The following is a 14,663-nucleotide window of genomic DNA, read 5'->3' as shown; positions in this document are numbered from 1 at the left end:
GCCAGGCTACGCAGGCTCATGTTCTCATGGTTTGCTTTCTTCTGAGGCAAAAGGATTTCTCCTGCCCTTACCACTTCTGGGTGCTGCACTGAAAACTTTTGTTAAGTTGACATTTACTTTAAGCTGAAAGATCCAATATAAACAACATAGGTGTGAGAGTGCGAAAGCTGACTGGAATGGCAGTGCTTTGTATTTCAGAGAATCAGAGAGCTGAATCTGTTAGTCTGTTTATCTCCTTGCCAGTGAAGGATTATTTCCTGTGATGTTTGCTGAAACATGATGTGGAAAGAGAAGCCATTTAGGAAAACAAGAGGAATAGATTTTGAACATCCTCTCTGGCACTGATGATAAGAGGAAACTGCATAGCTGTTCACGGCAGAATGTGAACTTATGCTTAGTAACAGCATGAGTTGAGAATATATGCTGCAAATAATTTCTAGCACATGCTGACAATTTAAGGACAGTTCTACTCTTGCTTTCTGGGTCTTAACACATTCAGCTAGAACCACACAGAATTTCAAGACTTGGCCAATATTTTCTTCATACTGGTCTATGCTCAGTAACATACTGCAGTCCTGAAAGGCTAACAGAGTTTGAATATCATAAAAATGCAGATATTTTACAGCAGTATGGACATTGCAGGCCCAAATTCTATGGATAGTGAGGGCTAGAAGGGGTTCTGCGAATCCTCTCTCACTCTAGTTTGTCTCACAGGGAGACGAAAGGATGCACTTGCCTAGCCCTACAGATTCCAAGTTTTATCGCACCCTGATGGAGGAGGAGGACATGGAAGACATTGTGGATGCAGATGAGTATCTCGTCCCACACCAGGGCTTTTTCAGCAGCCCCTCTACATCTCGGACTCCTCTCCTGAGTTCATTGGTATGAAGCTTTTCCTTTCTGAGAACAAAACAAGTAATGTGAGAGTGACTGTTTCTCATGATGGTTCTCATTTTCTCTCTCTTTCTTTTTAAAAGAGCGCTACTAGCAACAATTCTGCTACAACCTGCATTGACAGAAATGGGGTAAGTGGAGTGACTTGTAAAAAAGTAGTAGCAGCACTGTGTGATCACTTTCCTATTGAATCCCCCCTCCCTACTTTTATACCTCACTTATGCGAATCAACTTCTACAAAACAGTCCCTGTTATACTGATTTTCTGCATATCCAACCTAGCAAGGGCACCCTGTGAGGGAAGACAGCTTTGTCCAGAGGTACAGCTCAGATCCAACAGGCAATTTCTTGGAAGAGAGCATAGATGATGGCTTCCTGCCTGCTCCGGGTAAGTACCTCTCCTATGTTTCCATCCCAGGTCTACTCATTCACAAACCATTTAATCAGTTAAGAGTCTTGCTTGAATATAGTAGTCTTCCTTCCTCTTTAAGAGAAAGGAAGCAGTCCAAATGTATCCTAACTTTTGTTTTTACTCAGTAAACAAGAGTGGAAATGCATGCACGTATCCTTTCCTTAAACTTTTCTGACTGCTTTTGGCATTTCCACTCCTTTGTGAGCCAGGTTCCTCATATATGCCATGTGTGCCATCTGGTCAGGAAGTTTAGGTGTGTCAGTCTATCTTTAAAGCTTTCTACTACTTCAGAAAATATATCAACATGGGTTTCACTCCTTATACCATTTCTGCCAAGTAAACAGTTTCCTGGTGGTGCCACTGCTTTCAGATATCAATACACAGAAGGAAGCTCACAGTTTCCCATTAACTTACAGCATTGGCTGTCACAGAGTGAGACAGAAAGCACAGAGGGATCTGGGTCTGGGTTAAGTAATATCCTTAAAAAATATCAACTTTCTCTTCCTTCCCCTGAAAACCCACAGCTGAAAAGGCTGACAGACCCTGCAAGGGATGGCATGTGAGTGAGATGTGGAATCTCTGTTACTATCTGTTCTGTATTTCCTAGGTAGTTGCCTCATCTCTGAACACTTTTTGGAGGGATTGGCTTCCGGCAGCCAAACTCCCTACTGAAATTTCAGAACAATATGTGGGACACTGCCACTAAAATCAGCACAAACTGTCTTGCAGCCTTGTGGTCAAAGTAATCTTTCTGCTGCTTTATGTACAGCATGGCAGTCATTGCATTTGGCTCTCTTCCATTCTGGATGCAGAGCTGGGAAGTCTGGTGAGATGTTGCTTGGAAAAAAGTGTTGCAGATGGATTAAAACTGCACCTCGAGTGATGCAAATGGTTGCATTAGTCATACCTCATCACTTTCATTATCTTGTTTGTTTGTTTTCAATTCCAGAGTATGTAAACCAGCTGACGCCCAAGAAACCATCTACTGCCATGGTCCAGAATCCAATCTACAACAACATCTCTCTCACAGCAAACTCAAAGCTCCCTGTGGACTCAAGCTACCAGAATTCCCACAGCACAGCCGTGGACAACCCTGAGTATCTCAACACCAGCCAGTCGCCACTGGCCAAAACAGTCTTCGAGAGCTCTCCTTACTGGATCCAGTCGGGCAATCACCAAATAAATCTGGACAATCCTGACTACCAGCAGGACTTTCTACCGAATGAAACAAAACATAATGGTCTCTTGAAAGTTCCTGCAGCAGAAAACCCAGAGTACTTGAGGGTAGCAGCACCAAAAAGTGAATACATTGAAGCTTCAGCATGACCATAGAGGATTTCTTCTTGCAGTGAGGCAAGCCAGTCTGGTGAATTGCCTGGCTGCTGCAAGAACAAACTCTGTTCAGCACAAATGGCAACCACAATGCGTCAATAAGCACACTTCAGCATGTGAGCTGAATCTGCAAAGCCAGTCTCACAGGACAGTTTGGTCTTTTCTTGTCCATTTCCACATAATAGCTGAAGCCCGTACCCTGCACTGAGATATGTGTTGAAATGGAGCGGGATCTTCCTGTATAGAAAAAGTATGGATGCATTCCTTTCATTTTCAAACAGTAGCATGGTAAGAAGCCACTCTGGGATGAACTTCTAGCTGTACACTCTGTACAGTCAAATTCCTTTCTACAATGTGTATTTTTATAAATGTTTCTAACAGATTTTTTTGATCTTTTACAAGGTCAGATGCTTGTACTGCTAGTCTGTTAGCTGGTGTTCAGATCACCAGTAGGAAGAAAAATAATGTTACTAAATAGTTTTCCAAAAGTCCTGGAACAGAAACAGTTATTCCAAACCACAGGATTTTTACAAATTGGCTCCACATACTGCATCTTGGCATGAACAGGAAAAGTGCATCTGGTGGATGTGTGGGAGATTCTGTCCATGGCAGGATGGAGCAGATTGCTCTGGGGAAAGCTAGCACAAGAAGTGAATGGGAAGACACATCACCTACTGACCACTACTGCTAAAAACTGACAGGAGGAACACAGTTCACAATCACTTGTAAATTTTTACAGAGCACTCACTGGTCTGTTTTATGATGGTCAAACACAAGGCATTTTTCTGATGTATTATGCAGTTGTAGAGTCATCAGAAAATGCCTCTCCTCTTCAGCAAAATTGTTAAAGATGTTGCCGTAACTGAAAAATGAAGTGTCAAATAATGTTTAACAGACTCTAATTAAATGTCGAGGAAATGCAAATTGGAGCTTTCATGAGACAGACAGGAAGACTGATACTAAATTAAACTTGACTAAGGCAAGAAACACAGGTAGCTCTAGCCAAGTATTCTCTTTTAGAGACTCAGAAATTGCTTTGTGTACATTTGGCAAAGAAAATGGTCGTGCCCATGTTAGCACTTTCCTCACTTCAAGGCAAAATATGGCCAGTAGCTTTATCATACCGGGGCAGAGACTAGTTTGCCTCACCGTACCTATCCCTCTGGGGTGACCTCTTACACCCCAAAGCAACACAGGAGGGGCAGTGAGAATGGGTTAGGAAAAGGAAGAGTAATCTAGAATGGTGGAAAAAGTTGCCTTCCTCTTATGAAACACAGGGCTGCTCACTGCTTCTTCAAAATACCCAGCCTGGGCTTCTGTTGTCAGTGTCAAAGAGGCAGACTAGCCAAGGTTAAGATTTTAACTTAATAGTATAAATACTCTGTATACCGATAGTGTGTCAATCACAGGAGCAAAAGCAGCTACTCTTTCAAGGGCTCCATGTTATAGAACTTAAAGCTCGTCTAACATTAACATTTCTTTATGAAGGCAGTAGGAGTAAAATGACCAAAGTGTGAATTTATCTAGTGAGTTGCATGCATCCCACCAGCAACTTGGCAGCAGTGCAATTTTAATCAAACCATTAGTTCATAAATCTAAGGCATGTTCATCAATTTCAGAACATTGTTTTTACAGATTTATTGAGGAGTGAAAGAGTGGTCATGTGAAATGACCCTTTTTATAGGTAGTGCAGTGAAAAAGGCATCAGCAGCTTTTGAGTGTGCAGTAGTTCATCAGCCACACTTCAGTTTGGGGTAGAGAAGTGTATTTAGTCAAAATCCAAAGGTTTTCCATTTCATAGATTTGTGTCACTGAGACTGAGTCCCAGCCACAGTGCTATGGGGTATGCAGAGTCTGACTTTAATTATTGCTGGTTTGTGTTTAAAACAATAACTAAAATTTAGTTCCCACATCCAGCTAGTGGCAGAGTTCTCCTTGCATTCCCATTTGTTCTGCACACATTTGTTCTGTTGCTCTCACAAGCAGTGTGTATGCACAGCCAGTCCTTTTCTGCCCAGCCACCACCCCAAGAGGAATGTAAATAAAACCAAAATGTATTTTAACATAAACCACAGATAATTTTCAGTTCGCTAAATCTGTTATGTCTCCAAGCAGAACACTAGAAAATCATACAGTGCGTGTCCTCCCACAGCAACTTTCCAACAGCATTACATGGAAGAATGTATTGATGTTTTAATCTGTTATCTAAAACAAGAAAGCCACTAAGAAGTAGCAATGTCTATAACCAGCGTTATGTAGCATTAAAATTGTTTAATATTGGTTAGTTTGCTTGCCCTTCTAAAGCAATTTAGGAGGAATTCATAGAGATTTATTACTAGAAACAGGGAAACACATCTAGAAATTAAGCAAGGTAGGTTTAAAAGCTCATCATTTTTTTAATTTTTTTTTCAATGAGAACAGTAGGAAAGAGGCTTTAGGACCACAAGCTCTTGATAAAAATGTACAGGAAGATTCCAGATTTGTGGGATTAGCTGCATTGTGGAATAATTCCAGTAAATATGCACCCTGTAAGCCATGATTTGTAAGTAGGCAGCTCAGTAATGATTTAAAAGCCAGCAAAATAAAAAAAAATGGGCAGTGCCTCGAGGGGCAGATACAGTGTCACTGGGAGTGAATGGGATTGTGCAGCTGCATGGTTGTTGCTGGAGGCATGGGTGCTACACAGGGTAGTCATAGAATCAATCATAGAATCATAGAATGGCCTGGGTTGAAAAGTACCTCAAAGATCATCGAGTTTCAACCCCCCTGCTGAGTGCAGGGTCGCCAATTACTAGACCAGGCTGCCCAGAGCCACGGCCAGCCTTGCCTTGAATACCTCCAGTGACAGGGCATCCACAACCTCCTTGGGCAACCTGTTCCTCTTGGGTAACAGGCACTAGCAAGGTACCCAACAATTGTCACTGAAAAAAAATCAATAAGCAGATGAAATGCTTTTTGTGTTGTTTTTTCCTTCTCACTGCAGGTCACTGACAGCAAGTAGCCCCATAGGTGCTGGTAAAGGTAAACTGGGTCAGGCAGCATTTCCACAGGAGTCACAGCACCTTGCTGATGCAGTGCTGTATGAAATGCAGGCTACTGAATGAGACATAGAAGTTGTGGGCTTACAACTGTTATGAAACTAAATATTAGAATTTTATTTTCTAAATACTAGAAAAAATAAAGGCACTGCATCTTGACAGCTTACATAAACCAGCATCCAAAAATAACTTGAAAGTTCTGCCGTTGTCTCTTGGATATGTCGCTATAAAACACTGATTTTAAAAACACAGCTGAACAGGAAAATGTAACAGGCCACAGCCACTGGTAAAAGCTAACAGATGCTTTACAATCCAGAAAATAAAACTTCAGTTTTCACTGTATTTCTCATGAAAGGCAAAATGACACCACTCACAAGTTTGTGTCTCTTAATCATAAAGCAGCAGTTACTGACAAACTATTTTAAATAAAAATTTAAGCACTATACACTTGAATATGAAAATGTAAGCCACGTCAAGAGTCTTCATGTTACTTTGATGTTTTCCAGCTATCTGTGCACGATGTCGGTGCACTTTCACTTGGGCCTTGGGTTGTTTTCTTCTGCTGCAAAGGAAATTGGCTTGGGAATTCTTCATAAGGCATTACAAAATATGCTCCTGTGGTTTATCTGAGAGGAAGGGGCTTGTCTAGGGAGAGTAGTGCTAGACTGAGGGCACAGCCAGCCAATCCATATCTGAGACAGCTGCTGAATTTGCCATGGATTGTTCTTGCAGGCATGGGTGGGAATGGCTGTACACATGGCTCCTTTCACTGCTTCCACCTTGGAGAGAAGTCCTCTATATTTCTAGTGAGACCATCTGTGCAAAAAACATAGTGCTCAGCCTCTGTGCTTCAGGATGACCTTCATCACAAGCTTGGAGGTGCACCTGGGGCTGTGGCAGTGTCTGTCCCCTCACACGGTGTCCTTGGGTTGTCTGGAGCTGCTCCATGGTGCCAGTGAGAAACTTTGCATTTCCAGACAAGCACTCATTTTTCAGATTCAGAGTTCCAGCATCTTCTATTAGTATGACTGCCTCTCCAGATGAGGAATTACAAGATGCCAGCTTTTATTTCCTCTCCCTGCTTCTCTGGGAGAAAAAGTCTGAATCAGAACGAAGTATGAAAATGTACCTATGTCCTCCTTCCTGATGAAAACTGTATACTGATGAAGCATCAAACTCTGCATGTAATACTTAGCAAGAATGCTTTGTAATGTTTTATCACCACTGAATCAATTTTCTATATTGGAATCCCATTTTCTAGTGTTCTTTTTGTAAGTTTTATCTCTTTGTTCCAACATACAAGTTTTTAAGGAGACTTTTTAAAAAATAATAGAAAAAGAAAGTTTATACAAAAGAAAAATACGACACCTTTAAGTAGCTTTTTTAATAAGCTGCATTAGGACCAAAGATGTAAAGTCTTGGTTTTTTCTTGCTTTAAAGGAATAGGGTATTGATCACTGCTCCCACAGTACCTCATTACAAGGAAGAGCTGGAGATCTCCATCCTTCAATGGGACTGGCCAGAGCATCACTTTGCCAGATGGGCTTCACAGGATTTTGAGGCCTGTCCATAGAAAACCAAACCAAACATTAGAACCAGATATCACTTCAGGGCCAGATCTATAACCTCTACTCAATTTTGATTGATTTTCCATTCAACACAATTGCTAACCAAGGACACAGTAAGGAAAAAAAGAAACAACTACATTTTAGTTTGGCTCAGCTTTAGGAAAAAATACAGTGATCAGACATGATCAGATAACTGCTTTTTATGTGAAGTGTGTAGGCAGGCAGTGAGACTTTAAAATGAAAACACTTTTTATTACGTATTACTTTAATTATGTGGAGCAGTTGAAATCATGACACTTCCATGATAGACTTTACTTTCTGTCTCACATTCTGCCTATTTGGCATTGTGTGTATTTGCAGATTACCTGTGTTACCAAAGCCTAGTGGACTGAAAATTGTGGTTCATTCACATCAGTAATGAGTACTGCACATAAACCCCTCATTCTTTTACATGGGAAGCTAAATGAGACTGGGAGAGGAGAGTGCGGAGACAGTAGGCTGTACTGCAGTTAGCGGAGAAGGAAATCCTCAGTAGCATTAGAAAAAAAAGGTTTCCTGAAGACAAACAGAGAACTGAGGACCTGGCAAGAGCCATCACTTGCATCACTGAAGTTAGCAGGCAAAATACCTTTGACAAGTTTCAGGGCTGGTGTTCTACCACCTTTGCTCTTGTCCTCTTGCATGCTTCAGCTTTGTTGTACATGGAGCTGTCTGGATGCAAGACAGCACAGGCTTTGTGGTCTCTCTGTATCTTTCTCCTTGAAGTAATTCATTTTCTGATTAATAGGGAAAAACAAACACAAAACCACACCTATAACCTATCAAATGGACTTGCTGAATTTTTTTTTCTTATGTAGCTGAACAGTACATCATTTCCAGTTGCTCCGGAACTGAGCCAAACCATACTCCTAACCTCTCACAATCTAACTGAAAACTGTGGATTTTCAAATACCATCAATGCTATCCTTATATTTAATGAAAGGGAACATGTGAAGTAGTTGTCTACATTGATAGGAGGATTGGCTTACATACCTAGGTTTCTTTTTAATCCTACATTCCTAATTCTGTTCCCCTTGAAATTAATGAGATGTTAAACTTGATTTTACTGGGAGTATAAAACAAGGCTAATGTTGAGTGATTTTGATAATCAGAGATCCTGTGGATCCATTGCCCCATTTTAGGCTGCTTTGTATTGATGCAATCAATTGAATATAAGGAATAATGTCTTTGTTTTAATGAACTATCAAGCAATATATCCTTAGATACAGATGGTACCCTTGCAGCATTGTAAAGCTACTCAACTATGAAAGCACTATTTGTACAATAAGAAAATCTTGACTTTTATATGGTTTAATGGTTTATACTGTTGATCAAAGATTATTTGTATATTGAGCGATAAAAATGAGGTGTATATTATTCTTCTTGTTTTTAATTTTTTGAGAACTTTTATTGTGATAGACTGTTGTGTTTGGGAGGAAGAAAAATCAGTGGCTAGCTTGTAGGGTTTGTAGCCAGAGAAGAACTCACATTAGGGATTCTTTATTGATGGACTTAGATTTTTGTAAAAGTGGTCACCTAGGGGATTTATCCAGTGCTTAGTGAAGCTAATGACAGAACCCTTTCCTCTCTTCAGGACTCTTTGGCTCTCTCTATGCACAGTACAGGAGTTCCATAATGTGAGGAATAATTCAGCTAACAATTGTGACCACTGGAAGTGCAATATAAAAGACATGGTGCTGCTTATCAGGACGCTAACAAAAGCTGCTCTTTCAAAATACATGGCAGGTTCTCACTTCAGTTTTGTGGCAAAAGCAGAATGACAGTCAAAGCAATCCCTTAGATTCTCATCCACGTGGCATTTGGCATACGAAGCCATACTGATGGACATCGCTGAATTTCATAATCATGAGTTGTGCAACAGCAACACAACATGACACCATGGTAAGGAAAGTCAGAAGTTTCAACTACACACACATGAAAAACAGTTACATTATTGTACTACTCTAGCAAAAAGGAGAAATTCTGTTATCAAAGCAAATGAAATAAAGCCTCAGGGTTCCCCAAGTATTGGTGTTTAATTATCTAAGTGGTAGAACGCGTTGCAAAGATAAAAAGAACTGCAGGATCTGTGTCAGAGCAAAATACATTGGGTTTACAGTACAGTAGAGAGGAGCTAGAATTGACAGCACACATTCAGCCTGGATAAGTCCCTGGTATCATCATTCGTAAACTAAATCATTTTTTATCTCTGAAGATTAACTTTGTACAATGGGGGGAGAGGGAAGGGGAAGCCACTACAGCACCTTTTTCATATTCATTTTTCCATCCAGTCCCTTCCAACACATAGCCTGCATGGTTTACCAGCTCAACTTACTTTATGCAGAAATTATGTAGTCTTAATATTACTGGTTCTCAGAAATGTCTAATGAGTATTAATGCATGATATTTTTATTTTAATAAAAGTAAATAAATCTGCTGCTTGAAGGCATGCTTTTTTTCCCTTTCTCAGTGATCAAAATTAAGATTCTATATAAGTTAGTATTACTATTTTTAACTTGAAAAGGAAACTGAAATATATGTCCATTCACCTCCTCTGTGAAGATTCAAAAGTCTATTGGGCAGGAATAGTCTTGTCTGTATTTCACAGGTAGAAAAACAGAGGCACAGCAATGCCCAGAGAGGTGGAGACACCAGTCGGATAAATCCCCCTGCTGAAGCACTAGAAGAGAGGAAATTAAAATCAATAGTGGGGTAGGTATAGAAATGTGTGGATGTTCGGGAAGAACGAGCATCTAGAAATTCCACTGATCTCAGTTCAAACACCTGAAACATAAAAAGTGACAACAGGTGCACAAGGATAAGACAGCCAAAGAAACACAACTGCAACATACCTCCCCTGTCTCCCTGATTAAGATACAGAAAATCGCTATCTAAAGATAAGGAGAGGAAGGCAAGTCTCTGCCATGTCCTTCCATCATTATCCTCAGCAGCACTGATCAAACATCACCTTTCACTATGCCCAAACTCGAGCAGAGAAAGAGCAAAGTGAGCCTTTAGGGATCTCATCTGAACCTGCAATGGTTACACCAAACCCTGGAAGAAATTTCCAGGACAGCCAATAAGAGCCAGCATGCTTTAAGGAGGCCCATGGCTACAGTCAGACTACCTACCACAGTCCATGACAGACTCATGCATGCACTGTGTTGTGAAGATGGCAGAGCTCATCCAAGGCCACCTCCTGCCCAGGGCTGTGTGGCAGGGCTGCCTGTCTCATATAAGGGGGCAATCATATTGCTCCCACCAGCAGCTTAACAGTAGAGAGTGTTTTTCCATGTGGTATCGAGGCCAGTGCTTACTAATCCATCAGCACAGCTTCCCCAAAGTTGCACAGCATTTGTTGGCTCAGCTCATGTTGGTGCCTACTGTTGGAAATATCCAAATAATTCATCAGGATGGAATCTCAGATAAAAGCAGATTTTATTCGCAATTGCAATGGCAGGCGTCCAGCAAGCAGGAGCGCTGCAGAAAGCAGTGTTACATCTTTTATGCCCTATTACTCAACGCTTTTCCTCCCCTGGTTCCTCATTGGCTGAGTACTTTAGGTTCACAATCTTCCCGATGCTCAGCTAAACATACAGATACTGGTTGAACATAAATTGTTGCTAGCTAACCATGTGTATTGCTAATTAATTAACTTCTAACACTTGCTTACTCAGCATTTGGTCATTATTTCTGGATACCTGTTTGTCCTTGGATAGAGATAAGTGTGGAAGGAGGATAGAGGGGGGCATCATGATGCCTGCCTGTTGTATCCCAGCCTACCCACAAAGTGAGGCAATTTGGCCTTGTGTGGAGGCCCTGGCTTCTTTGATGTTTGACAAGACTTTTTCTTTTGCTGAGGGTCTCTTATCCAAACAGAATAGCCTGACAACATGCTTTCTAGTCCATAATACTATTCCCATACTATTCACAACTATTACAGTTTTACAAGTGAGAATTAATCACATAATTCAACAATTATATTCCTAAAATATGTTACTGAAATATATAGTATTTCTACATTTTCAAACTAGCCATTTCTAAGGGCAAGTTACAAAATACGTCACACTCTACTTCTTTAGATCAATTCCCCTTTTTCAATATCTAATGCAGAGCCAACATTCAATTCCTACACTACCTGAGGCAGACCCACAGCAGACCCCCCAGGAGAAGTGCTACTGGGGCAGCAGGCACCAAGGGACATGTCCTGCACAGGATGTTTGGTGAGGTGGAAAGAACTCAACTCACCAACTGTGAGTTGAGGTGGCTCACTAGGTGCCCACCTGGAGGTACATACACTGAGACCGCAAATCCAAAATGTAGGGTGTTGCTGCTCTTTATTTGGAAGAGGAACTGGAGGTAGAGATCACGTGGTGGCTTAAATTGTTTGTAGGGAACTGAACTCTCTCTAATAAGTACCATCTGTGAGGTGTTCAGCATCAGAGCTTTTATTTCAGAAAGCCCTTTGCTTTAAAACCTCTTTTCTTTCTGAAGAGAGCAGAAGAATCATTTAATATGTGTTAACCCCAGAGACTGTTGCTTTCAGTGAGTTATAGCCCTGTGAAACTGAACCAGCTCAGAAATAGCGATGTTTGTCTTCTGCATCCAGTATTGCATAGGCTGGTTTATGCTTTTCATTTCTTTCTCATTTCTTCCTTTTAGGCACAGATATATGGATTGCACTAGACTTTAGTGGATTCTGTCCTTCTCAGATGTGAGCTATGATGATAGTGGAGATGGCTATTCTTGCCTCACAAACAGCTTTTATTTAGCTGTGTTTCTACTGGCACTCTTTTAACAAGTCAAAGTACAGTTAATAGGGATCACACCTGGCTATATCACTTTCTGTCTAGCTGCTAAATCATCAAAAGCAGAGAACTTGTGTGTGAGCATCATGGTGGTGGAAAATAAACACAACAGCACATGACCTCTGCCGCTGCCTGCGGAGACCAAGCTGCACAAGGCCCAGCTGCTTTGGGTTGGCCAGAAATGCCAGAGGGGGAAGCTCTTGTAGGGGTGCAAAGATCTCCAGGCCCAGACAACACTGTTCTCTGTGGTCAGCCCCTCGGGGAGAATTCCAGAAAGCACGCAGCAGTCGAGGTTGACAAAGAGAAGACAAGCTCGCAAAGTCTGCCTGGGTCCTGCTGTTGAAAGCCGTGGAAGAAAAGCTAGCAGTGCCCTCTTTTGGAAGAGATTAAGCTGTGCACAAATACGTAGCTTTAAAGTAGGCCTCCCAGCAAACAGAGCAGAAAAAATAGCTCACACAGGCAATTTATTTTCCAGCCTATTTGGAGTACAGGTTCATGCTACATTTAATCCAGCGTAAGTACAGGCTGCTGTAGCAAAAGATCACTGCACTGATCCAATGGAAAATTAATCCTTCTCTCTGATGGTTTAGTTTCAGCGGATATACAATGCAATCACATGCACAAGAGATCTGACATCTGATGTGGCAATGTGTATGCCAAGGACATGACTGTACCCTTGGTGACAGTGGGTACATCCTCCTGCCCTCAGAAGCTCTTGTGCATGTTCCTGTGATGTACACCATTTCCATAACACTCAGTTATTTGTTTTCTTCATATCATGCAAGATAATGCTATGAAGAGTTAAAATAATGCAGATAGATCAGGACAAAGGGAATCAAGTTCATTTTTCATTTATGATTATTAAACTGCTGGAGGGAAGTAAGCTTTGTCCAGACTTTTCTTTCTCATATGAGGAGTTTCCAGCATATATACAACCTTTTGCAAAGTAAATAAGGATATTTTCAGTGAATGTCAGCTTTAGAAAAGTCGTGGTCTTGTGGAATGCAAACAAAAAAAAATGCCATGTACGTTTAAAATTGGTTATACTGGCTCCTGTGTTGCTAACACAGAATTATTTCTATTACTTCTTTCTGGTTTAGAACGCAGTGCAGATTTTCCTAAGAAATCTAGATGCTGTGTTTTGCTATAAATAAAGATGCCAGAATAGAGTTAGAAGGAGGTGAGACTGAATTTGTCTCAGATATGTTAAGTCAACAAACCTAATTCCCATCACACATCAGCTGTGTAGGCAAGCAAAAGCCACAAAATGCCTTTGTGCCAAAAACCTTGGGGACCTTTTATATTTGTAGAGGGCAACAGGCATGTCTCTGCAGATAAGTGATAAATAGCATTACAAGAAACTGTTCATCTGTGTTCCTCCTGAATGTTGTACTGCTTTCTCCACAGTTTCCTATCTCTGGCATATGGCAAAACGATGCCAGTTATATTTTGACAATCTTTTGAAGAGCAAGTGGGCTGATACCCCTGCTGAGGATCTTTTACTGTGGCAGCGGGGCATTATCCCATCACAGGCAGGCAGTGGCAAGGTACTTGAAGGCCAGGCAATAGGCACTTGAAATCAATACAAAAATACAGGCAGATAGCAAGAAATTATTGGGAGAAACAGTGATCTACATGTAATTAGGCAACAGTTATTAGAGGTAACACTGATCTCACTGATCTTTGTAAGTATCCTTGTCAGTTTTGTTGGAAATATCCAAATAATTTATCAGGACGGTATCTCTGATAAAAGCAGATTTAATTCGCAATTGCAATGGCAGGCGTCCTGTAAAACAGGAGTACACCTGTGGACACAGTATGACAGCTTTTATACCTTGTTTCCCCCCCTTGCCTACCCACTGCCCTGTTTCCCCATTGGCTGGGTACTCCAGGTTCACAATCTTATCGAAGATTTACATTTGTTAGTTGATTAGTGATTTTCTACAAAGCTTCTTCCATTGTGTCCGAAGGATGCTTCCTTTGTTAAACAAAGAGCACCGTAGGGGGTTGGAGAGGTGCCAGGCCTTCCTCAATCCCTTCTTCAGGCCCTCTCTAAGGCATGTCATGACTTGTCCTTTTAATTTGTGCAGGATATTCTTGCAATGTGTGTGACAAAGTACAACATATATTTTCATGCTGACTATACATAAATTGTTACTAGCTAGTTTTAATAAAGGACCCAAATGGCAACAGAGGCCATGAAATCAAGAAAATTCTGATCTTGTTCTAATGCAGAAACAACATTCAATTCCCACAGATAGTGGCTGCTTTCCCACAGATGGTGAGAAATTAGTGCTGAATAAATTTGTAGTGAAAATTTATAATATAATGACAAGGAAAAGAGGGAAAATTATACAATTTATGTGGTACAAATGCCTTACCTCCAACATTATATTACTGTACAATAAAAATTTTAATACAGGTTGGGGCAAAAAGGCTTCTCAACTGTGAATTTACTTTTCACTGGGGAAATGCATTCTGTTCTTCATTTCAAGGTAGTTTTTATCATTAGAAAATTCTCATTTTGTGTATTGTTCCGTCTCAATACAAAGTGTCTTTGCAACACTGCAGGT

At 40.8% G+C, this 14,663-nt stretch overlaps 1 protein-coding gene across 1 annotated transcript in view; it reads left to right on the top strand.

Moving 5' to 3' along the window:
• EGFR (epidermal growth factor receptor) overlaps positions 1-2,631 on the top strand; it is a 148,495-nt gene extending 145,864 nt beyond the window's left edge. Inside the window, exons 25-28 of the mRNA XM_021385464.1 lie at positions 715-882; positions 978-1,025; positions 1,176-1,281; positions 2,255-2,631. Coding sequence (XP_021241139.1) covers positions 715-882; positions 978-1,025; positions 1,176-1,281; positions 2,255-2,631 — 699 coding nt within the window. The remainder of the gene's footprint in view (positions 1-714; positions 883-977; positions 1,026-1,175; positions 1,282-2,254) is intronic.

Source organism: Numida meleagris, chromosome 2 (genome assembly GCF_002078875.1).
Source record: "Numida meleagris isolate 19003 breed g44 Domestic line chromosome 2, NumMel1.0, whole genome shotgun sequence".
NCBI classification, from domain to species: domain Eukaryota; kingdom Metazoa; phylum Chordata; class Aves; order Galliformes; family Numididae; genus Numida; species Numida meleagris.
The sequence above is the reverse complement of the archived record's forward strand: the minus strand, read 5'-3'. Positions and strand labels throughout refer to the sequence as shown.